Source organism: Dermacentor variabilis, chromosome 1, assembly GCF_050947875.1.
Source record: "Dermacentor variabilis isolate Ectoservices chromosome 1, ASM5094787v1, whole genome shotgun sequence".
Classification (NCBI taxonomy): Eukaryota; Metazoa; Arthropoda; class Arachnida; order Ixodida; family Ixodidae; genus Dermacentor; species Dermacentor variabilis.
Genome location: NC_134568.1, coordinates 130773448 through 130799765, shown reverse-complemented (window position 1 = coordinate 130799765; position 26318 = coordinate 130773448). Strand labels below are relative to the sequence as shown.

The 26318-nt window shown below is 48.6% G+C and overlaps 1 protein-coding gene across 1 annotated transcript in view; it reads left to right on the top strand.

Annotated features, from left to right (window-relative positions):
- Positions 1 to 24302: 24302 nt before the first annotated feature.
- Positions 24303 to 26318, top strand: part of LOC142584725 (uncharacterized) — a 38628-nt gene continuing 36612 nt past the window's right edge. Inside the window, exon 1 of the mRNA XM_075694954.1 lies at positions 24303 to 24384. Coding sequence (XP_075551069.1) covers positions 24318 to 24384 — 67 coding nt within the window. The 5' untranslated portion in view covers positions 24303 to 24317. The remainder of the gene's footprint in view (positions 24385 to 26318) is intronic.

Here is a 26318-nt window from a genome sequence, read left to right as displayed (position 1 = left end):
TCTTTGCCCTCTTGCATTTGTCTTTGTGCTTCCCCATGCCATATGGTGCGCATTAAAATCTCCGATGATGACCCATGCATGGAGCAGGACACGCCGTCAAGATGTTTAATTTTTCGGAATCAAAATTACTGTCGTTATATAAACCAAACTGAAAAAACATTAGGATGGATAATTGGGAGTGTTGGTTAAGCATGATCTGAAGCGAAGGCGCTAAAACGACGGAGGACAAAGAAGAAACACACACACACACAGGGCGCCCTGTGTGTGTGTTTCATCTTTGTCCTCCGTTGTTTTAGCGCCTTCGCTTCAGATCATGAATAAACGTGAGCTTGCCCTGTTTAACTGTAAGGCAAACATTGATTTTCATCGTGAGGCGGAATCGGCTGGTGAACATAGGTGAGTTCACGACGAACAAAAACGATGATTTTGCTGCGTGCACCAGTTGGGGACCTAACAGCTTCGTATCCCGATAATCTGACTGGTTTTGATATGTTAAGCTCACATATCACAATGATTGGGAACATGTTAGTGTATATAAACTGACGAACGCCTGAAAGGCGTAACTTTAGTTATGTTGCATTCCACTGGATGATTTACGCGGCCTTGACTTCTCGAAGGGATGGGTGATGACATCTAGCTTTGAGGTTCTATACGGCTTAAGGGATCACGCAACTACGTGAGCCTTCGATGAACTTCAGACTTCTATGTTGCGTTCGACTGGTAGATAGCGATGCCTACAGTCAAAGTTGTGGCAGCTCCATTTTTTTCTACTTGAAGTCACCAACATATTACTGGGCTCCAAAATTGCAGTGTGTGCGCCTTTGTGCGCTTTGCCTATGTCGGAATGCGGCTGCCCTGAACTTGCAAAGTGAACTATTTCACTTGGTGCGAGGTACCATTGTGTTTGTTCAGTTGAGCAGAAGCCAAGGAAAAACGATAAACGCTGATACGACGACAAAGTGCGATAGGCAGCGAAACTTGCACGTACGGGTGTCACATTCACTAAACTCGCTAGTTGAGCAAGTTAGTATGGCGTTCATAGTGAATACTGAAGGAGGCAGCGGACAAAGACCGAACGCAAATAAAATTAGAAGAGGCTACACAACGTTGCCTTCGCAACTAAAGCTTATTTTAAAAAAATGTAGTCCTAAATAGGGAAACCAGTGCACAGTCATGTGACGGAAAAGGCTGGGGAGATTATCGAGGCATTTCACATCGCCAAATGTAACGAAAGCTTTACCAGCCAGCCTTCAATCCGGCTGCACGATAAAGAATTATGTATAATTTTTTTGAGGGGGTGGGGGAGCTTGCATAATCGTTGACGTGTAATTTATGCAGAAAAGGCAGTTATGTTCTTGCTGTTCGTTTCTTTTTCTTCATTATTATGAAGGGATTTTTTGTCACATGGTTGTGCGCTGGTTCGCCTATTTAAGGCTACGTTATTTAAAATAAATATCAGTTGCGAGTGCAGCGTTGTGTCGTGTCCTACTTCTTTGCGTTCGGTCTTTGTGCGCTGTCCCCTCAGTATTCAGGATGTTAAGCGGCGATGTTTTCTGTCATAAATTTGGCAGTGTCGGTAGTCGCGGCTTCCTTCTGCATTGGCCTTTCATGGCTTCTTTCATAGCTCCACGTGCCCTGGACAGGGATACTATGTGAATGGAGCGTGCATTTCGTCGTAGGTTGGCGCTCGACGACATTGTCGGCCAGCTCTTTAGAGAGTACCGGCTGCTGAAGGAGCAGATATTGACTCGTGTACTTATTTATCTTACTCCGGTGACCCCTTTTTCACGGACTAACAAACGTTAGACGTTATCATTTGGCGCAGGACACACCTGCATGTATTAGAAGTTTCTCGAATGTTATCGATGCTTCTATCCCTATTCTGTTGTCAAACGTTGTGTAACCTGTTTGTATGCACCACGCGAATTGTGCAGTACTTTCTGGAAGGCGCGTGGGCACCCGCTATTACGCTGGAACCTTCGACGAGTCATTTATACAAATCACGCACTTGGCCCGCTGACCCAATTTCGACGATCGCCGAGTGTGCTCGCCGCTATATCGCATCTTGAGTGTAGCCTGTTTTCGTGGGCACAGGATCGCCCAATAAAGAGTTAGTTTAATAACTCGCAGTTTAACTACTCTGTTCTTCACCGCCACTGCAAGGTGACAATATTGAGCCTATGTGCGGCATTAGACCCGCACCTGCAACCGTGGGCAGCGCGATTACTTACCATCCCGTTGGGCGTGCGGGTGCTGCTTCATTTAGTTCATATGGCCTTGAACTAATTATTATTGAGTTTTCCTTTTTCTAGAGCGCAGCTCTTAGGCACCCGTCCCTGCGTTGACAGTCGGCGTGCCTCGTCCTCCCTCGTCGTAACCGAGCGAACAGCGAAGAATGAAAGAGCAAGCGCGGAGCTCAGCGGATAATCAAAGACGGCGATAGCGGAGAGAGCACAAGGAGGAGAGCGAAGGAGGAGGCTGCAGCGAAAGCTTGAGGCGGAAAGCGGAAGAGGAGAGTACGGCGAAAGGGTGCGGAGAAAAGCAGAGTGCCGCACGAAACTGCGAGTTGACGGCATAGTATTTGTAATCCGATTTAAGCGCGACGCGAATTGTGTAGTACTTTCTGGAAGCCACGCGCACACCAGCGATTACTCTGGAACCTTCGACGAGTCATGTATCAAAGCCGACGCGCTTGACTTGCAGGTTAGGTTTTCGACGATCGCCGACTGTGCTTGCAGCTATCGTTGTACTTGAGTTTTACTTGCTTTGCGGAGCACACTTTGACCCAATAAAGAGTTCAATGTGTTACTCACAGTTTCGACACTGTGTTGTTCTTCACTGTCACTACCACGTGACAATATACTCATAATACAAGATGGTGTCACCAGCTCTTTCTGAACAATGAGCGACGCAACCGGTAGAAGTGCTTCGTCTGTCGCAGCTGCTAAACGACCGGCTCGAGCATGAGGCTCAGTGCCGCCGACGTAAGAATCCAGAGGTGCGCGCCACCGAAGTAGAAACTAAGCAACGTCGCCTATGTGTGGAAAATAAACAGTGGTTTGTCACTCTACGCACATAGATGTCTCGCTCAAATTCTTTGCCTCAATATATCCCGAAATGAAAACACGTTTAGAGCTGCGCTCGAACTGCGCATGAGGGAGTATCGTAATCGTCTGCGATTTTTTTCCCCTTTCCCTAAGTAGTACCGAAATAAAATAACTTATAGTCGCTTTGTAATAGGCTGGTGGTGCATGGTGTTGATACGAGCGGGCATAGCCCGGCAGACCTGGCTAGCAATTGCTCCGTCCGAGCGCCTCTGTCTGCACCAAATATGTCACCGCGTGTCCTTTATTCCTGTCTCTCACAGAAATGAGAGCAGAATGCGTGGCACTTCCACTGCCATTCTTTTGACGGTGGTGCAATGAAGTGGTGAGTGAAGTGGCGCTAGTCGCCGCTAGAACAGACGCCCGGAAAAGGAAGCTGTCGAAAAGCGGTGTCCGGTCATTTGCCATGAGAACATAAGTTCGACAACACATACATGATGTGCGATCATGCCAACACTTGACGGCGCTTCTTTCATTCCTTCTCGTTTAATCCTAGCTTTGCTTCCTTCTCGCTCTCATACGACGCCGTAAGATAAGATGCGCTGCCACTTTGGTTGCACCCTTATGTTAGCGTAAGAACGTTTTGGTTAATAAATTACTTACGAACGGCGCAGCTTAGGTAATTCCGCCCCGTATTCATAAAAACGTTCTTGCACTAGAACTTTTCGTCAGAGCAGCTGCTAGCCAATCACGATGTCGGACGTATTATTAGCGAAGGCAGGCAGCCGATCGAAAATATCACTTTTTTGTGATTTCGCCCTCAGCTTTCCAGCAAATGGACACGTGAAGTCAAGGTCGTCAGCTCGTCAAGGAACAAAGAAAGCGCAGGTGCATGACAATAACAAGCTCGAGCATTCTTAAAATGCATTTACCCGGTGGTCCCGACAGCCCCGGATTCGTAAATGGAAAGGCCGCGCGACATTGCTTCCTCGGGCATCCTATTAGGAGAGCTGAAGCTGGACTTATCAGATTTGCCCTTTCAATCCATCCCGCCGGAACCAGTATAGCAGCGGGCAAATAGGGGTAAGGGGGGGGGGGGGGTGCGAGCGCAGGTATAAGTAATCCTTTCGGCTTATGTCGGAGACGTCGCGGCCCATCCGTGCGCATAGACGCTCCCCTGCGCTCTGCGTAGCAGGAACAGCGCGCTCCGAAATACCTCGAACGATTGCAGGAGATTCGCAGACGCGGTACTTTCTGCTTCACTGGCGAGTGATCTTCGGGGTCGACAGAGCGCTACCAAAAAATATTCAAATACTGTGGCAATCACGCGATGAAGCGCAATGTTTTGTAAATACGGGTCCTCGTCCTTTTGTCAGAGCATCGTTACGTGCCTACGGCGGTGTCTTCGTTTACATATGCTTTAAACGAACGTAAAAGAATGCACATTAAACAAAATTACTTTGTCGAATCAGAGTTTACGCTTTGGCTACAAACAGAGCTTCGGTGCTGGGGAAGAAAGTCCGACGGAAGGCGTGAAAGCGCGGCTTCTGTTATAATCGACTAAAACACATCAATAACTTCTGTCATCATCTCTGTGAAGTTCTCTGGTCGGCTGATTAGCACTATTTTCCTTCAAGAGAGGCGTGTGCGATTGTGTGTTTGCGTATATAAACGTGCGTGTGTGTACGTGTGTGTGCATGTGCGTGCGTGCGTGCGTGTCTGTTTGCGTATGTAAGTGCGTGTTTGCGTGTGTGCGTGCGCGTGTGTGTGTGCGTGCGTGTGTGTGTGTTTGTGTGTGTGGTTGTGTGTGTGTTTGTGCCGGTGCAAGGTATCGAATAATGCCGGCGGGTTGCGAGGTAAAGAAAGGCAGTTTTTTTTAGTTTTTTATTCATGCGGTGGCAACACGGAATTCTTGGTCACATAAATGGCCTTTATTTTTTATCGCACAAATATAAACAACACATTGGAATAAAAGTGAAATCATTGGCACAGTATTAAGTCTTGGGACCACGAGATTGCATTTTAAGCGACTCTACTCACGATTCAAAAGCCGTGAAAATAGCATTGCTGGTCTTCCCTCCTATATTTTAGTAAGAAATTTATCGAAGCATTCTTCAATAACGCACTCGGCCAAAAACATCGGCTGTCAGCAAAATTGCGCAGTTTTCTTCTTTGTTTCAAATAAATAACTGGCGGTTTAATCAAGTCGAGCATCTTGCCCAGCTGACGCTTTATGCAATCCTGCCGGGGGAAAAAAATGAGCCGATCAATTTCGGATGGTCATAAAAATTCAGTCTGGAAGAAAAGTTATCGGCAATAGAACGAAATTATAAAAATTTCCTGACAAGGAAAAGACCACGTGCAGTATACCGCGAAACAGGCCTTTGGCCACGCTAAATGGCAGAAGAAATAATACTAAGATGAAGCCGAAGCGGAAAAGTTACACTGCTCGCTGCGACATAGGAATAAAGGGGCTCCTTTTTTACTTGATTTAAGATGTTGGGATAGGGTGAAAATAATCTATGAAACTGCTCCTTCTTAGGAAACGTGCATCTTGGCTGCTGGCTGATGATGTTCGGTGCACAGTGCTGCCGTCTTACAAGAGACGGAAGATGAGTTGGTGGCCATCTTCTGTGTTTATCGACGTCGATCGATATTTACGGTGAGTAACGTCAGCATGTGCAGAATGGCAGGCAACCGCGACGACTTTGAAGAGCGCCGTCCTGCGCTGCATTCTCTTGGCACTGCACCGTATTGAGGGCGCTGCTTCATTTTCTCGACTTGTTCTCATACTCCCTCGCTAAACTGTAGTGACTTGGACTGACACGCAATTTAGACGTAAATACACCGTTCAGTCTGTTCATCGAGTGACTTTCATTTGTGCCATTTTTTAACTACTTAGTGCAGCCATCAGGACGTATTCATGGAGGCTGAAGTTGCACTGTTTCGCTTAGTTGAATCGCCTCACTCACGCACTTTATGCAAGTATAACGATTTTTATATTAATAGGAACGGCGAAGACGCTGAAAGAAAATTCTATTGATGGCGCTTTCAGTGACTTGTGTCCTTTTCAAACACTACAGAACGTACTATTTTCATACCGATTTTTCCTTTTTTATTGTCTCCTTTGCTGTTCCCGTACATTTCCGCCAACTTTATTGCCTGAGTGCGCTCATTTCACCTCATCTTATTCTTTAATCCCTGAACAACTTGTAATTCATCACGCAGCCGGCGGAAGAATAGTTGCCAACGTTTTCCTGATATATCCAAGTAAATAATCCAACTTAAGAAGAAAGAAATCTATGTTGGGTTCGCCGCACTACTGCCACACTACGGTGAAAGAAAAGCTCCGCACAACAAGCATGCACAGGCACGATACTCGCTGATACTCGCATTACGATACTCGCTAATGTCAATTTTGAGCGCAGCTGTTTAGGTGTCTTCTAGTCGCGATATATTGTAGCAATGAATTTTATTCTGAACGACAGGGTCCTCTCGGCGGCGGCGCTGAGCCTCTGCTCGGGCGGCTCGTTTAACAGCTGTGGCAGACGAAGTAGTACTTCTGGTTGCGTCGCTCATTGTTAAGAAAAGAACTGGCTGACACTATTTTGTGCTATAGTTATATTGTCACGTGGTACTGACAGTGAAGAACGACACATTGTCGAAACTGAGTTACAAATTTAATTCTTTATTTGGCGAACTTGTGCCCAGCAAAACAAGTAACACTCAGGCACAACGATAGCGGCGAGCAGAGTCGGCGATCGCAGGAAATCTGATCTGCGGGTCAAGCGCGTCGTCTTTTATACATGAATCGTGGAAGGTTCCAGTGTAATCGCTGGTGCCCGCGTGGCTTCCAGGAAGTACTGAACAATTCGCGTCGTGTATACTATCAGATTACAAAAATCGCAAACCATGACAGTCGAAACAAGCGCGAACGATACCAAACCAAGTAAACCAAACAGAGCGCGAGCGAAAGCTGACGCTAGCAGACGATAGCACGAAACGAGCGGTCGGGCGGCCCCGCATGACACCAGTTTCTCGCGCGCACGTCACTGAAGGGGCCGCTCTCATTGGTCTCCGCCGTTCGCGGCTGGAGTCTCATCTCCCGCTCCGCGTTCGCTCTTTCATCCTTTAGCTGTGCTCATTCGCTCGGTTGCGTCGCCTACGCCGATGCTTGCCGTAGCAACGGGCGCCCAAGCGCTGCGCTGTAAAAATAATAGAGAGTTTTAGTGTAGGGGACGCAAGCGGCTTGCGTACGCAAGAACTAGGGGCGACGGTGCTGCGCATGCGCAGACCGCTACGTCTACTTGCGTCCTTGGGTTGTTGGGGTTGGGGCGACCGAAAACATCGCTGCCCCTAAGAGGTCGCGTTACCCACGTGAATCTCGCGGTGTACGAGAACTTACGAGCAGCGAGACCAGCCGATACAAGCCGCCCGTCCCGCCACACAGACGAAGATCATGGCTGCACCGGCGAGGACGTGAGCACGCGTGAATTTCAAGGCCGACGTGTTAAAGAAGCTGGTCGCAGAGCACACAGGCACGCTGTCGCCGCAACGGCGGCATGTCAAAATTTGCAGGAGGCTCTAAATAAACAGAACACAGACCACAACGGATTATGCTGCACAAGACGCCTAATTACAGTTTACCAAATGTATATTTGGATGGCTTCGGCTCGGCCTCAGTCGTATTGTAAGCGCGTTGATATTCTGATAAATCTTTTGCCTAGTGTCGACAGACATCGTTTTTATTAAGTCCTACCCGCCGTGGTTGCTCAGTGGCTATGGTGTTGGGCTGCTGAGCACGAGGTAGCGGGATCGAATCCCAGTCACGGCGGCCGCATTTCGATAGGGGCGAAATGCTAAAACACCCGTGGATTGATTGACTTAGATTGAGGTGCATGCACGTTAAGGAACCCCAGGTGGTCGAAATCTCCGGAGTCCTCCACTACAGTGTGCCTCATAATCAGAAAGTGGGTTTGGCACGTAAAACCCCATAATTTAAGTAATATTAACTCCTTTTAAGAAAAATAGTTTAATGTATTTTACTTCATGTGCTTGATTCCATATTTACAAAAACGATAAGGCAGCAACGATCAGACGCTGATGGCGCTGCGAGCGCATGCGACCTCAGTGCGGCTTGCGTTTGGGGCCGCTAACATATAACGCGTCTCTGCTTGAGTACCCAAACACAAACGCACCGAAGCGCTAGGGGCGCCAACGCCTTGCGTCCCCTAAACTAAAGCTCTCTAATATAAAGGCGGAAACTGCAGTGCTTCAGGCGTCCGCACGGGGAAATCCGCTTATGGGCTGTTGTGCCCGGCGGCCCTTCAGAGTGGGGGATGCCACCCCAGCGACATGCAGTTGTCACGCCTCATCATTCACTTCAAGGCAGCTCGCTTGAATATAGCAACGTCGTCTTTCCTGACCGACACGAAGAGCCCACCAAGGCCGTTATGGTCGGCCGTTCACTCCGCCACAAAACTCCGGTCACGGATAAAGCAGTTATGGGAAACCAACCTACGGCCTCGTCAAATGGGATGTTGAACGTCCACGCCGGAGATGAGGTCCGTGCAAGGCTACGATTCTTCACACCTGTCAGCCGCACGAATTGGCGCGACCACGCCGGAGACGGAGTAAGTGTACGATCCCAGTTTCCCACTTTGTGCCCAGTGATGTGCGTGTATTTCGACAAAACTCCCGTCGGAGGGAAAGGGCAACAACCCTCTGGATTAGTGGGACCTGAGGTCATCGGTCTCCTGACGCCGGACTGGGGGAAGCGACTGAACAATGACGACGCAGGGCATAAAAAGCGGATCCAGACGGTGGTGAGGGGAGGAGGGGGACGCTCGGAAACAGTGAGACACTCGGACATGCAAAGACGCTACCATAGTGTGCTCCGATAGTTGCAGCCGTATTGTAAAACTCAACCATGTACTTTTTTTTTGCATATAATTCTTTTTTTTTCATTCTCTTAAACGTCCCTCGGAACCCTTTCTCCCGGCACCTGGCACGGCACCATCCATGGAAACTTGGTTGGCCGCACGGACCCCCGAATTCACATTGGACAGAGTGCATGGCCTTCCGAAATGCTGGATTACGAGGCCACTAATGTACCGACAGCGGCCGGTAGCATGTGCAGGGTGGTATACTCGCTACGGGCTGTGCAGCCAAAGCTGCAAAGCCAAAGCGTACGTGCCATCGCATCACGGAATGTAGCATCAAATTTTACATTTCACTGCGCTATGTGTGATGTATATTGTTAGCTGTCTTTAGTCGTGCATCTTATGGGATCTGGCTTTAATTGTATAAGTGAATGTTTCGTTACGTATTCATTTGGTCTCTTTCTTTCTGCATGGTATAATCTTATTCTTTCATTCTTCTTATGTAACTCTAAGGGAAATGAAGTGGCCGCCGCCACTTAACGGTGCTAACATACCTTAAACATTATGCATTAGAAAACTCCATATCTTACCCGAGTTCATTTCATCAGTTATTTGCGAGAAAAGTGTATGCGTTCGCACTTTCCTTGTGTAGTCGCCCAACGGCAGAGAAATTACGTGGGTACTAAAAATGAACTCTAGGGACCGTGGTGAAAACCAGATTTCCCGCGCCTCCAGGAATTCGCCGTCGTTCTCGGAATGGGCTTTAGGCTCCCGTCAAACGAATGGTGCAACCAGCTATTCGCGTTCTCTCATCTCGCTCCGAGCAAAACGCACGAGGGATAAGAGGTTTTCTGTTTGTGAACTACTTCCTCAGCACAGGAAAGTGTGCTCATATTCAATAGTTATATGCGCACTTGTTATCCTTTTAATTTGAAGAAATATTACGTCTAGTTTTTAGCATGATATATAACATTGTATCTCCAATTTTAATGTCTTGAGTTGACCAGAAAGCTGCACCTGGCTGAATAAAGAGAGCAAAAAAAAAAAAGAAAAAACCGGACTTACTTTACTTTTTTACAGCGAAGCTGCATAGGGCTAAGATCCGGGGTTTCGTGGCGTCTGTATGCAGCAACTATCATCATGTGGGCCGATCCTGGTGATCGTGCAGTAAGGGTCCAAGCTCAATGACACATACTCCTGTGGGCTCGGGGACCCGGAACGCGCCCTTTAACTGCCCTTGTCACACCTGGGACCCGAGCCATCATCATCAGCACTGGCTAGAGTGTCGTCTTCCTACAGCTGGCTCCGTTGCCGCTCATCATTCCAGCGTAGAATTTCACTTCTCTTCTGTCGTCGTAATGGGGAGGCAGGCCGCGTCTACGGGCTATGAGCCATTGCTTAAGGGGTATGAGTGGTACATTGTCTTACGTGACGGACACATTTAATAACAGAGGTGATACGCGGAATGTGTGTGCGTACCTATATATCTTCATAGTGACCACAGATCAGGACATTAAATATGTTTGAACCTTTGTTCAATATGTCGTGTCACCGCTGTGCCATTCGCCAAACAGCTTCGCTGGTCATTCACTTTCACAGAGTGGACTGGTTCATGTTTTTTAATGAAATTTATCCTCTCTCTCTCACTCCAAACAAATATGCAGAGAAAAACATTCACATAAGATGAAGCATTATAATGATATTGTCCAAAATATTGGTACTAGAAAGTAGTCAAGCAAGGACGACGTCACAAATTTTTAAGAAAGTTGTACTAGATAAAACAACGAGAAATACGAACTTTTGCAGCAAAGTTTCAAGTTTTTTTTAATGAGTCAGAATTTTTTTTCAGATTTTGCGCAACTGGAATGACTTTCTCTACAGGCTGAACTCCGCAGAGTACCCAACATCGTAGATTGACTTTTTCCCATGTGGACACGCCCTAAATGAGGCCCTCATGAAGGAAAACGAACAAACGAACAAAGCAAGAACTTCTAATCCCATTACTTTCGCGCACTTGCTCGCCTGCTCGTCAACTATATTCTGCATGCTTGCAAAATATACCTGTAACCGCATGGTGCATCATGTATGATATGCGACATTTGTTTGTAAAATTGAAAATCTGCATTTCCTTATCGAATCTACTTACGTGGCCTGAACAAAGGCTTGTCTCAATGTTTTCGCAAGAAAATAAAAGATTGCGCAGTAAGGGCTTAGTACGGAGAACGTGCCAGAGCAGGAAAAAAAATTATGGGGTTTTACGTGCCAAAACCACTTTCTGATTATGAGGCACGCCGTAGTGGGGGACTCCGGAAATTTCCACCATGGGGTTCTTTAACGTGCACCTAAATCTAAGTACACGGGTGTTTTCGCATTTCGCCCCCATCGAAATGCGGCCGCCGTGGCCGGGATTCGATCCCGCGACCTCGTGCGCAGCAGCCTAACACCATAGCCACTGAGCAACCACGGCGTGTTGCCAGAGCAGGAAAATGGTATTTTTCCAGGTGTTTCTGGCCTGATGCAGGAGTGTGGTAGCTCGCGTTCTCGTGCAACAAAAACCACTGTCCAGGCCACGGCACATAAGCACGGCGCCGCCGAATAGCTTGCCGCAATAATTTTAGCATGTCGCACTTCCGATACTTGCTGAATTATGTTCCATGTCTTGCCATAGGAGCTTCACCTATCCTGATGCAGAGTTTAATGTTAACTATATGCTGTTAATGTATTTCTTTCGTGCAGTGCTGCCGACCTCTGAAGCCAGTGTTCCTCCAACTCGGACGAAAAATTTTCCCTAAATATCTACATCATTTTCTAAAATGTGGTTCTTGAGCTTGGTAATGCGATTTTTGTAATCATAAATATTTGTGTTATGCAAATTACTGCAAATTTATTAATATAAATTTATTTCTTAGCTAGTTTTAAAACATTCAAATATTATGAAGTCACTGGACTCAAGTTCAAATGATATCGCAGTGCAAATTGTTATGCTAACAACACCGTCTCTTGTTTGAAGTCACACTCACTGAAGGAGGCGTCTGCACATGCATATTTTGTTGTTGTCCAAAGTCATTTAGTACCTACAGCAAAGTACCAAGATTACACGAAACCTTATTAGAATATTAAGGAAGATGGGAGCCGTACCTCCCTTACAAAATGTAACAGTGTCAGATCAGTGCGCCACTTCACGACATCAATGCAGGAGATGTAAAGAAAAAAATTTGCGTGCCGTGTGCTCACGTAGCACCACCACACTTATGCACTTACACGTCAACTTGCGTCGGAGTGCAGAAACACGCGGCTAATTTCGATCTTTCCTCCAAGGCAAAACTTGCCGAAACACGTGACCGCTGGGACTCTGTCCAAGGTTGCTCTGCCTATGGGTGGTTTCCGGTAAATGTTACTACACCTGTTCATAGTCGGCTATTTAGCGCCACGATCACATTGTCGTGCTCGGCGAAGGTATTTGTATCCGCTTACGCCCAGATGTGCCCGTGCTGCTTGGCTTATATTGTCCCAGTGTACGTTTATTTCGTCATTTACAGTTAATTATTTCAGTCAGAGTGCACAGACATCGAGATCACAGCTAGAAGTACGAGACTGCCTTACTCGTAGTAGCAGTACCTCGTTAAAGAGATCAGGGCATCCACTCCTCGTGAATGAGAACAGTCAGCAGTTGTCAGCAGCAATTAATTGTTGTTATTTCTGTTTTGCTACTCATGTATTCTTGCATTTCCTTGTTGTTGTTTTTTTCTGTACTTCTGCCCCTCCTGCAAGGGCCACTACAAGGCCTGCAGTATTTTCTAAATAAATAAATAAGTTTCACCGTTTTAATGCCATAGTGCGAGATTTACATACAATTGAACAAATTTCTCTATTTCCCAAAACAATACACAATAGTTTTAGACCTAGGGAAATTTCTCTAGAGTTGACAGTACTGCCATTGCGTAACTCGTGTAACGTCCAACTAAGTGCGCCAACAAGCAGAATGAACAGTGGGTTGCTAAACACGCCTTTGCAGCCAAGCGAGTTTAGAACCCTTTTAAGGCTACGTCTTAGCCTTGAACCACTCTTAGCAGGTGTAAAGCGACTGGATAAGATGCATTTATTCAGTTTTAATATCGGTGGAAAACAATCTTTTAGAGTTTGTGCTGCAACGTTTCTGGCAAAGGGTGTAGATTCTATATTCTCCGAGTGTTCGAAATTGTTGCGTTTCGCCTGCGACACGTGGTTTTGCCGGCGCGACTGCGGCGGGGCGGCAGACATTTTGGCCCGATCATCGTCGCCGCAACGCTCATCGGCAGGTGTTTCCAGGCGCGACTGCGGCGATGCGACCGCAAAGGATCATCCTCTCATTACAGTCATTGTGCCCGACCGGCAGCGCTACGACAGGGTGCTACGAGATCGTGCTCGACATGGTGCTACGGCAGCGCTACGACAGGGTGCTACGAGATCGTGCTCGACATGGTGCTACGGCAGCGCTACGACAGTGTGCGTCACCATTAGCCCATTGTACATTCACGTGCTCGTCTTTTGTGGGGTTCCTTCTTGCCCTCAACTGCGAGAGTATAAAAACAGCTGCCCCCGGACGCCAAAAGGAGGGCTCCGATTTCTTCTGTTGAGTAAAGTGCTCTCCCGTCTCTCTTCTTCGGTCAACCTGACCGCCAACTCTTTGCGATGTTAAAATAAACAAGTTGTTTCGTTGTTACCAGTCGACTCATGCTTTGCCGGGACCTTCGGATGCTTCCAGTTGTACCCCAGGCCGCCAGGCCAACGCTACCCTTGGGGCTTGCGACCCAGGTACAACCACGGGCGTCAGCGCCGAGTTCCCAACAGATCGTACCAGCGGTGCGATCCAAACATCTGGTTGCCAGCGGTGAGATCGCCTCCGACTTCAAACATCTGTCTGCCAGCGGTGAGATCGCGACAACGGAGGCCAGCAGCAAAGAGATGCAGTTGACTGTATGCTGAGCAGCTCAACGACGATCCGGGAGCAGTGCAACGAGCCCTGTGTGACGACTGGTTGCCTGCAGCGGAACGACTGCGCTGGACTCTTGGCTGCGAGGTTTGGTGAGTGCGGGACTTTCTTCTTCTGAGCTTTGCCAGGCTTTTGTTAGTGTTAGAAACAGAGCTGGTAATTGCGGTTGTCGTTGCTGCCGGGTTAGTTTGCGGCAAGACAATAGTAAGCAGTAGAGAAAGCAGCATTCAGAGCAGCCATGGATTTGAAGTCGTTGCGCAAACCGAAATTGTTGGAGCTTGCAAGAGAGTTGGGTCTGGATGTCTCGGACAAACTCAGAAAACCAGAACTGCTAAAGGCTGTTCTTGAGTTAGAGGCTGAGGATGACGAGCTGTCGGAATGCTTTGAGACCATTGAAGAGAGGGAGACTGCAAAAAGAGAAGAGCGTGAACGTAAAGAACAGAAAGAAAAAGAAGAGCGTGAACGTAAAGAACAGAAAGAGCGAGAGCAACAAGAGCGTGACCGTCAACACGCTTTGGAAATGAAGCGTCTTGAGGTAGAGATGGAACGCGCTCGTAATGGAAGTCAGGCACACGGTGCAGGAGAACGCGTATTGTTCAAAATGACTGACCTGATGCGGCCGTTTAAACTTGGAGAGGACATTGGTTTGTTCCTGGTTAACTTTGAGCGAACGTGCGAGAAGCAGGGGTTCTCTCGGGAAACGTGGCCACAGCGCTTGCTCACTTTGTTACCCGGCGAGGCGGCCGACGTAGTCGCTCGCTTGGATAGAGAGGAGGCAGAGGATTTCGACACAGTGAAATCGAGTCTTCTAAAAAAGTACCGGCTGTCTGCGGAGGCGTTCCGTCGGAAGTTTCGGGAAAATGAGAAAGGCAAAAGTGAGTCATATACAGAGTTTGCGTATAGGCTTATGTCGAACATGCAGGAGTGGCTCAAAGAAGAGAAAGCGTTTGGTGACCACGATAAAGTTCTGCAGTGCTTCGGGCTAGAACAGTTTTATAGTCGGTTACCGGAGAACGTGCGATACTGGGTCTTGGATAGGCCAGACGTTTGTACGGTGGCTAAAGCCGCTGAGCTAGCCGAGGAGTTTGTGACGCGTCGGGCTCGCGGAGCTAAGGACGGTCAAAAGGGTGAATTTGGCTCGAAGTTCGAGAGGCCGAAGTTCACACCCATGAGAGCAAAGGGGAACACGCGTAGTGCGGATGCGAGTGGAAGCAGTGCGACCGAACGTAAAGAGACGGCGGCAGCCAAACGCAGAAAGCGGTTCGAGATGAGGCGAGCGGGCGTTTGTTATACGTGCCAGAAGCCGGGTCACTTTTCGGCGCAGTGTCCGGAAACAACACCAAAAGTTGTGTTTTTTTCAATAGGCAGCACTGACGAGAACATGAAGCTTCTCGAGCCTTACATGCGAGACCTCCTCGTGAACGGGAAAGAGTGCCGAGTGCTTCGCGATTCCGCAGCTACGATGGATGTAGTTCACCCGTCTTATGTAGAACCCCATATGTTCACGGGCGAGTGCGCGTGGATCAAGCAAGCCGTGGAAGCTCATAGCGTGTGTCTGCCAGTAGCAAAGGTGCTTATTGAAGGACCTTTCGGAGCGCTTGAGACAGAGGCGGCAGTGTCATCTATGCTGCCACCCCAGTACCCGTACCTATTTTCAAACAGGTCCGATCACCTCCTGCGCGAGAAGGGGCTTTTGTTTGGTGAAGCTAGTGTTCAGGCCTTAACCAGATCGAAGGTTCGGGAGCTCGCTGCAAAGGCGGTAGTTGCGGGGCCGACGTTATCAAACAACGAAAAAGGGTCAGAGGCGCAGCAAGCTGATATTCAGAGCACGCCCGAACTGAATAAACTTGAGTCTGTAACGTTAAAGGCGCCAGATACTGGAGAGGAAACGCCCGACACGGGAAAGTTAGAAGAGCTATCTACTGATTTGCTCATCGCGCCTACGTCAGACGGACTTGATAGGTTGCTAAAAGTCAGCCGGTCGGCTTTGATAGCCGAGCAAAAGAAGGATGGTAGCCTAGAAAACATACGCTGCAATGTCAAAGAAGGTATCGCCAGGAAAACTGCGCGTTTTGTGGAAAGAGGTGGAGTCCTGTACCGGAAGTATCTAGACCGCCGAGGAGTGGAGTTCGACCAGCTGGTCGTGACTCAATGCTATCGTCAGGATCTGTTGCGCTTGTCACACGGGGGTTCGTGGTCCGGACACCTAGGAGTTAAGAAAACTAAGGACCGTCTCTTGCAAGAGTACTATTGGCCAGGGTGTTTTCGGGACGCAGACCATTTCGTGAGGACATGTGACACTTGTCAGCGGGTGGGCAAACCAGGGGACAAATCGAGGGCGCCGTTGAAATTGGTACCTATCATTACGGAGCCTTTTAGACGGCTCGTTATTGATACTGTGGGACCTCTGCCGGTAACAGCCACGGGGTACAGACACATTTTGACTGTGATCTGCCCAGCGACAAAGTTCCCTGAAGCAGTGCCGCTTAAAGAACTCAGCTCAGTTGAGATAGTTAATGCACTACTGTCCATATTTGCGCGAGTTGGTTTCCCTGCGGAAATCCAATCAGATCAGGGCACAGTGTTTACTAGCGCTTTGACGACAACTTTTCTCGAAAGGTGTGGGGTAAAGCTGTTACACAGCTCAGTGTACCACCCACAGTCGAATTCCGTTGAGAAGCTCCACTCCGTCATGAAGCGCGTGTTGAGAGCATTGTGTTTTGAACATCGAACTGACTGGGAGCTGTGTCTGCCTGGGGTGATGTTTGCTTTACGGACCGCGCCGCATGCAGCTACGGGGTTTTCGCCAGCTGAACTGGTGTACGGTCGCTCGCTTCGGTCTCCGCTTCGCATGCTTCGAGAATCGTGGGAAGGTAGGGGCGACGACCCAGTCGTGGTGGAGTACGTGCTTAAGCTCCTCGAACGCTTAAGAAGGGCACAGGAGTTGTCAGGTGGAGCAATGACAAAGGCCCAGCAGAGGGCCAAGGTTTATTATGATCGGACCGCCAGGGCCCGTCGTTTTGAGGTGGGCGATGAGGTCATGATATTGCGCACATCGCTAAACAACAAACTAGACGTGCAGTGGGAGGGCCCAGCGCGAATTGTTCAGAAACTGTCGGACGTTAACTACGTGGTAAGTCTGCCAGGAAAGCGGAAAGCACAGCAAGTTTACCACTGTAACCTGCTCAAACCTTATAGACAAAGGGAAGCAGTGGTGTGCATGATGGTAAACGTTCCTGAAGAGCTTCCGGTCGAGCTTCCAGGACTAGGCTCAGTGACGAACAGGGAAGACACCGGTCAAGTCATTAGTGACCTTATCAGTAAAGCACCGCTGTCGCCCGAGCAGAAAACCGAACTACACCAGCTATTACAAGAGTTTCAAGGTCTGTTCTCTGAGAGGCCTGGTAGGACTTCTGTACTTACTCATGATATAGAACTTACCTCCCCAGAGCCAGTACGATCCAAGGCGTATCGGGTGTCACCCCGCCAGAGCGATATTATGGAGGCTGAGGTAAAGAAAATGCTACAGCTCGGTGTTATTGAGGCAGGTGAGAGTGATTATACCTCCCCTTTGATTTTAGTTGAGGTACCGGGCAAGGAACCTCGTCCTTGCGTCGACTACCGCAGGCTTAATTCCATCACTAAGGATCAAATTTATCCGATCCCTAACATCGAGGAGCGCCTTGAGAAAGTTAGTAGCGCTCAGTTTATTTCCACCCTAGATCTTGTCAGGGGTTATTGGCAGGTTCCACTTACAGAAGAGGCTAGTAGGTATGCGGCGTTCATTTCACCAATGGGAACATTCCGTCCTAAAGTGTTGAGTTTTGGTTTGAAGAACGCGCCATACTGTTTTTCAAGCCTCATGGATAAAGTGTTGCGGGGACAGCAAGAATTCGCTTTACCGTATCTAGACGACGTAGCGATATTCTCCGCATCCTGGTCTGAGCATGTGGCACACTTGCGGGCAGTGCTAACCCGCCTGCGCGAAGCGGGCTTGACAGTAAAGGCTCCTAAGTGCCAGTTAGCACAGGCCGAGGTTGTCTACCTCGGTCACGTGATTGGTCAGGGTCGTCGCCGCCCCTCTGAAATAAAAGTGGCCGCTGTGCGAGACTTTCCGCAACCGCGCACGAAGACCGATATTCGGTCGTTCTTAGGTGTCGCCGGCTACTATCAGAGGTACATTCCCAGGTACTCTGATATCGCGGCTTCCCTGACTGATGCTCTAAGAAAGACAGAGCCTCAAACAGTCGTCTGGGACGAGACAAAGGAAAGAGCTTTTAGCGCCCTAAAGAGTGCCCTAACAAACCAGCCTGTGCTACGATCGCCAGACTATACAAAAGGGTTCATTGTTCAGTGCGATGCTAGTGAGCGAGGCATGGGCGTTGTACTGTGCCAACGGGAAAATGGAGAAGTAGAACACCCCGTCCTGTATGCTAGTCGTAAGCTGACCAGTCGTGAGCAGGCGTATAGCGCCACCGAGAAAGAGTGTGCGTGTCTCGTGTGGGCCGTTCAGAAATTGTCATGCTATCTAGCCGGCTCGAGGTTTATCATTGAGACGGATCACTGCCCTCTCCAATGGCTGCAGACCATCTCTCCCAAAAATGGCCGCCTCCTGCGCTGGAGCCTCGCTTTACAACAATATTCCTTTGAGGTGCGTTACAAAAAGGGGAGTCTCAACGGTAACGCCGATGGCTTAAGTCGAAGCCCCTAACGTAGGAATCAGCCTCAAAATTGTTTGTTACTGATGTTTTTCTTCCTGAGGCAGGATTTTTTTTTAACATATTGCTTTTGTTTAGTGTTTCAAAGTGATGATATGCTTTCTAGTGCAATTTTTCAATTTGTGGACGCGTTCTGAGTGATGCTAGACTACTGTAAGGAACTAGGCAGTGGTATAAAAAGGGGAAAGAGCCTGGCAGGGCTTAGTGAGGGTTGTGCCGTGCTTGCTGACTGAGCGGTTGAGTTTCAGCGTAGTTCTAACGCTTGCCGGGAACGAGAACAAAAATGTGAACTCTCCCGAAGTCACTTTGCAGTGTCCCGTGCGAACCTGAACGAGAGAACGAGGCCTTCTCTGTGCGCTGCGCTCAAGAAACGTCGAGGGACGCCCGACTTCGGTTATGAGCATCATCGAGCGACATCCCTCCGGACAGCGGATGCAGTCCCCTGTCCATCAGGATCTCCTTCCCCCGGCGGGGCGGTCTGTTGCGTTTCGCCTGCGACACGTGGTTTTGCCGGCGCGACTGCGGCGGGGCGGCAGACATTTTGGCCCGATCATCGTCGCCGCAACGCTCATCGGCAGGTGTTTCCAGGCGCGACTGCGGCGATGCGACCGCAAAGGATCATCCTCTCATTACAGTCATTGTGCCCGACCGGCAGCGCTACGACAGGGTGCTACGAGATCGTGCTCGACATGGTGCTACGGCAGCGCTACGACAGGGTGCTACGAGATCGTGCTCGACATGGTGCTACGGCAGCGCTACGACAGTGTGCGTCACCATTAGCCCATTGTACATTCACGTGCTCGTCTTTTGTGGGGTTCCTTCTTGCCCTCAACTGCGAGAGTATAAAAACAGCTGCCCCCGGACGCCAAAAGGAGGGCTCCGATTTCTTCTGTTGAGTAAAGTGCTCTCCCGTCTCTCTTCTTCGGTCAACCTGACCGCCAACTCTTTGCGATGTTAAAATAAACAAGTTGTTTCGTTGTTACCAGTCGACTCATGCTTTGCCGGGACCTTCGGATGCTTCCAGTTGTACCCCAGGCCGCCAGGCCAACGCTACCCTTGGGGCTTGCGACCCAGGTACAACCACGGGCGTCAGCGCCGAGTTCCCAACAGATCGTACCAGCGGTGCGATCCAAACAAAATGTACATCACTTTGATAAATGGCGCTTTTACCACACCGCTCTTATATTTCTCTCCTCCTAGGCCTCTTCCGTCTTCTGTTTTATTTTCAAAGAGGAGAAGCTAACAAAAAGGAAGAACGCCCCTCTTTCTCGCTCACTTAATCTAACGTTGCTGTGGGAACAAATTTTCCGTGGGGAGTTTATGGCGCGGAACGGTTACGAAAATGGCGAAAGGAGTGTCATTAAACTCATTTGGTATTGTCAGGTTTCGCCACTTTTTGAAGAGCTCCCCAAACAGCAAGTAACGCAGACGGTATTCATTGTCCGGTGTGGTGACAGGTCACCACGACCAGCCGCGATATCGCCTCGCGCTCGGTGCTTTATTAATGACTGCGGCCGCTCAACGTTTCCAAACTCGTACGGGTTCGGAAACCGTGACACGCAGGCTACTCGACCAGACGAGACGAGTGTTCGTCGAACTCTCGGCACGGAATATGCGGTCGATACAGTTTTCTTGCAACCGCAGTCGTCGCACGTAGCGCTGTTGGTTATTATTGGTTGCGGAAGACGCAGTATGGACCTGCGCGTAAATAGCGTTGCTAAGACCAATTTTCGCCACTTCGCCGGTGCCAGGCGCCGGTGTACTGATCACGTGCAAGGTTACCAGAATTAAACTCCGTCTCACAGCTTCGCCAGATAGGTGGATCGAGTTGCGGTTGCGTGAACTAGCATAGCATTTTTGTAGAGTTCTGGGTCCGACTGCTCAGTTCCTGATGCGGTGAAGCGCAGTGAGTTCAAACGAACGCGGCGGGCTGCCTGCGCCTGCCACGATTTCGCCTCAGTGCGGCAGTGCTATGAAGGCAGAGACAAAAGAAACGCTTGCTCGCTCATCGCGGGCTTTCTCAGCTTTTTGGTGATTCAGGTGCGTGCCGCACTTGCCCGCTTTTCCGCTGCGCAATCCTTATTAGTAAGCCTCTCGCAACAGACGGATACGGTTTAAGCCGCTAAGCGACACCATGGGCTATGACAGATACCCCCTGTAGTGGTGGACTCCGGACTAACCACCTAGGGTTCTGCAATGTGAACTGAAATCTGGATGCACGAGCGTCACCGCATTTCATGCCTCGAAATGCGACCCCCTCGGCCGAGAATTAAGCCCGCGATCTCGTGCTCAGCAGGGGAACGTCATAGCCACTGAGCCGCCGGCTTACGGGCGGAAGACATAAGCTGCCGTGGCGAACCAACGAATTGCGTAATCACATACACGCTGTTACAAGTACAACATACGAGTACAATTTATTTCTCGTCAAGGTACAGAGTTCCAGAATCACAAAGGCAAAAAAAGCTTCTTTCTGCAGATTGAAAACCGTCCTCTGCTTCTCCTCCTTGCAGCGTCTGTCGTTGATGGCTCGGACGGATTCACGGTTTTCTAAAATGTACCGCGCAACGAGACTGCACACTTTTAGAAACGTGCGTTATTGCGCATAATGTGAGGAGCTTTTACCGCCTGCTCAAGGACCCAGATTAAGTGAGTTGTCATTGACGATAAGTTCCATAGTTGAATCCAAACGAGGCAGAAATTCGCAGGAAGATAGAGGCTTGAAGTTATTAACAGTGGTCGAACAAGGAATGCCGCTAGAGATGACGTTTCGACAAGACTTGTTTTGGCCAGGGCAGCCGTGTTTGCTGCCCTGGCTTTCTTCTTGTGGGAACGTTCGCTGTTATTCACCGACCGACAAACACCGTTGAGTCTAGCCTCACATTCTTTTCTGAAATGAGTGATTTCGGACAGCAGATGGTATCAGACTGTAGGCGGCGCGGAAATTTATATAACATTTTGCTTTCACAAATGTATCAAGCATCTGTCTCTCATGGCGTATCTACACTCGTCGCCAGAAATGCCCACTACATTTCAAGATCTACAGCAGCGGACGTCAGATCGTGTAGTAACGCTTCTGTGGCGGCCTCACTTTCTAGTAACTCTACAGTGAAACGAAGATATTATTAAAATATCTTTAACAGAGCGTCGAAATCCCTCCCCGAAGTGTTCTATGGATACAGGCTCGAATAAGCACTATCATTTTCATACGAATTGTACATAACATAAGAATACGTTCTCTTTTTTTTTTTTTACTTTGAGTTTGATATAAAAGAAAAGCGGTGTCGCGAAGCGTACAGACAGAGAATTAAGCGCGCGATTGCGGTTTCCTACCGAGGAAAACCTTCTCACAGCCCACCTCACATCGGCCGCAGCTGCGATTCCTACAAACAAAAACAAGATGACCTCGAAACCACAACGCATCACTTGATTCCAGCCATGTCTCCCCACATTCAATGACTGGCTCGCAATATCGGTATCGCTACGGGAATAAACAATAAAGCCTGATATCCCACCACTTGAAAGCACACGTGAGAACACGAGGGTCAGAAAATTGTGCGCTCTAAAGTGCCAACACGATGTACTACCGAGAGTGAACGAGACAAATAACTATAAGGGAAATAGTGGCAAACATTACAGCAGTATAGTAAATGAGAAATTACTAATGCATGAACACATCCTGCCGCGTAAAACTCATCCTTTACGCTTAGAGAGCTGACAGGCCCCTCATAAAAAAAATTAACAACAATGCAACGAAAAATTTCTTTCAGGGATGGATTTTTTTATTTTTTTTACTCTCGCATGAAAGAGAAAGCGATGAAATTTCGTATGGCGTCACAAAATGCCACACGCGTGAGCGGCTTCTTAATTATAGAGCGTGATAAAGTGCTCCAGAGTTTACGAGGCGCCATTTTCAAGGGCCGTAAAAATGGGAATGTCCAAGGCAGCGAGGCAGGCGCCAATAATTTCCTCGCTTCCCTTAATCAACACGCATTATTGCGACACAGAGCGTACGGAGCCTCAGGTCAGTGCGAAAAAAAAAAAAAGGAGGAAGGTCTGCACACGGTTGGGGCAAGGGGTACTGATGTAGAAAGAAGAATGGGGTGGAGAGACATGGAAGGATATACCAGTGACTGACGTAAGCAGCCATGGCTGTGTTTCGGAGACAGCTCCCGATGCCGCCGAATGAAAGACAGTCCAATAAAGTGTTTATAGCCTTTTTCGTTGTCCGTGGTAATGGGGGTCAAGGAAAATACGGCCGCCCGTTATCAAAGGGTCCCGCCACCTATAAGGCGGCATGAGCGGCGCCCTGGCAGACAGCAGCGTCCGTGCCACGCACGTCGCCAGGCTTGACGGCGGAATTACGAGTGAAAACAAGAGGAAATTGCGAGATGGTGATTTTGCGACAGAGAGAGAGAGAGATGCCGGTAAAATAAAGAGTTCGACGGCGGGGTATTCGCCGTAACAACGTGGGGGAAGGACCTGCGGAGGCACGATTGCGCGCGACCGAAGCAGCCTGAGAGACATTCAAACAATAAGCCCAACACACGAGGCGAGAAAGGTCGCGAGCGGCGAGCCCAATATTAGGTTTCATAAATAAAAAGAAAGTAGAAACAAGACAAGCAGAAGAGTAAGGAGTGCAGAAAAGAGACAGATAGGGAGAAAGCGACGCAAAAAAGAATGCCAAGCAACAGAGCGAGAAAGGAGCAACAATAGAAAGGTATGTATCTGGTACCGCCGGCGCGCTAAAGAACACATGTTCCTTCATATTGCTCAGCTTGCGAACACGGCGCTGCGGCTTCCGCCACGCGGGCGTTTAATGGCGCCGTTTTCGCAGCTGTGTAGTACGCCGGCTGCGCCTGCGTGCCCCTGGGTGTAATTGTGTTGCTCGCCTTCTGCAGGGCTCTCCCTCGACAAGAGACCGAGGAAAGGGGACGACGCGGCTGAGGAAAGCAGGTCGGTTGTCTGCGGCGAATTTATTCGCTTTTTTATTGTTTTTCTTTCTTTCTTTCCACCCCCCCCCCCTTTTTTTTTTCGCGAGCTGCTTTTAAGTGCGACCCATCAGAGCCGCCGTAACGCGCGGCCGCTCGCGCACGTTGGTAGCGGAAAGAAGGTGGAAATAAGCGGCCAGTCGTATGTGCCGTCCTCTCTTTATTGCGACTCTCATTACTGGCAATGGCACTCGCCGTATACGTATACAAACGCGCAGCAGCCAGAACCGAGCGCGAAGCCAATAGTCACTGTTCGAGCAGAAGGCTGTCTACCTGTGTTTTGGTGCTGGCAGGAATAACGAACACAGCGAAAACACTGTCGATATTAACAGAGAGACAGAATAGCAAAATGAAAAATTATTCCGTGCGCGAATCGGCGCAAGGTCAATGGTTCGCTCACTGCATCGTCGATCGGGGCGCAGCGGCCCAGGGAAAGCCGGCTGCGGTATAGTCACCCTGCACGTACGCTGACATTATACGCGAACATGTCAGCCATATATGTGCGACGCGCGCAAGCGGCAGGCGCCGCAGCTCCCGCGTCTGACCCTGCCGATGCGGTGTTGTCGTGGCTGCTGCAAAGGTCGCGCACACCGGTTGCACTATAAACCGCGCATAACTGGACAATGGGCCACCAGTGTTCTGTGATGCGGGTATCGTGTCCGGCACGATGCTAGCACCGGGACGCTGTATGAGGCGCTTACCCAACGGCGCATATGGGGCCGTTGTACACGGCACGAGAGCAGCGGATGTTTCAGCCACACGGAGCGCCTCAGGTTCCGCGTAAGACTTTCGCGCTCAAAGCCCTGCTTGACAACTAAACTTGTGTGGTATGACGTTTGTGTCCGTGGACAGTTTGAGCGTGCTTGCTACAAACAGCAACTAAGCTACAGCTTGGCAGGACCCGTCCTCTTATTTGCGCGTCCACCGGTCGCGTGCAATCGATCACTTAGTTACGTAAACACGAACTTTGACTAATTTTCCCGTTTCTTTATTGTAACCAAGACTCAGTTTAATTGCCACCATTCATCGCATCACTTGTGAAAGTAATTATGCAACGAGGGTGAAATGTATTATTGACGATTGTGTGAGAATCACTTAGAAGCGCTGAGGAAACCGTTGCTTATACTTTGTGAGGACTTTGTCATGCACACATTTTTATAATTGGAATAAATTAATATTCGTTACTAGCGAGAGGCAAAAACGAAGGGTAAGGATGGAAAAGTATAATTTTTTAACTCCTTCAAGTGCATCATCAGCTTGAACAAGACAATAACTGAACAGTGCACATCGGTGCACGATTGGTTTTGTTTGTAACTAAAAACCAAGCGCTCTTCTAACTAGTCTGTGCATGCCTGCAGCTTCCATAATTTGCTGACGCAGTGTAACATTATAGTTCTTACTAATGATAACCGCGACTAATGTAAACGGGTCCAGAAATAATAGCAAACTTGGAAACCTTCACTATAGATGCTTTCAAAATTAATCCAACCGCTTCGTCTGATTTTCTTGCTTTTTCATGTGCCACAGCTGTCCGAAAGGCGTAAATTGAACTCGGCGATTTAAACTGCGCTCCGCGATCTCATTAAAAGTATGCGAAAACTCCATTCTGAGCCGATCTGTGATACTTGAGCTTATGAGCAGTGAGACTACTGATTTTATTTTGCGGTCATTGCTTTCTTTTTTTTTTTTTGTCTAAGAGTCTATACATTTTCCTAGGGACGGAGGGGTTTGATACTCCTCAAGAGAAAAACAGGGTCGGTGTAATGCGCAGATTTCTTTCGCTCGATTCCATTCCTCCCGTAATAATCCACCGCACGCAGCACGGCCTGTACTAAATGTTCTCGCACAGTCCTTCTATTTCAATTTTCAGTCATTGCTCGTGGGTCCACTCAAAAGTTACGCGAGCTATTTGTGTGATTGGATGATGTTTGATATTTGAAGACCCGTACATTTGCTACTACCACAGGCCCTCCTGTGTTCTATCGGAGAGACGCTCGGCTCTCATAGAGCTTGCGTAGGTTTGGTGCTCTTTTACCTTCTTTCTTTCGCTCTCCCCCTTCTGCTCTCTTTCTCTTTTTATCACCCTAATCCTTCCCCCCTTGCATGACAGCCAACAAGAACTGCCTCTGGTTAAACTCCCTTTCTTTCTGTGCATCCTTCCTCGCTCTATTTCACGAGTTATTATTTCTGTTATTTTTTAACCTCTCAGTATTTGTATCGGTGCCAAGCGGCCTGTACCAAGAGGTGTAGATTGTTCTTAGGAACTTTATTACATATTTATTTATTTATTTATTTATTTATTTATTTATTTATTTATTCATTTATTTATTTATTTTTTATTTATTGCACTGTCACCTTCGAGAAAGCAGTAGCATTCTCAATTACGATAAGTGTTTAAGAGGCGCCACTCTGTCGTAACCTGAGTACTAACTATGATCTATGAAAAAATTTGTTTGCAATGAAATACATGGTTTCATTCCCATTAGCCAATCTTCAAAGATTACTGTGAGCGATAACTAAGAACGTGATAGAAGTGCAGTGTTGTAAATAAAGAGAACGAAGGGAATGAAGCCGTGAGGTCTGAGCATCATTCAAACATTGCACAAGGGAGTGCGATTCCCGCAACGATGCGCACAATTCGCGCTGTACGCGCTCAACGCTGGCTTAGGCGCCCGAGATAGAGGTGCGCGCCCCCAGATATCCGAGGCCACGAT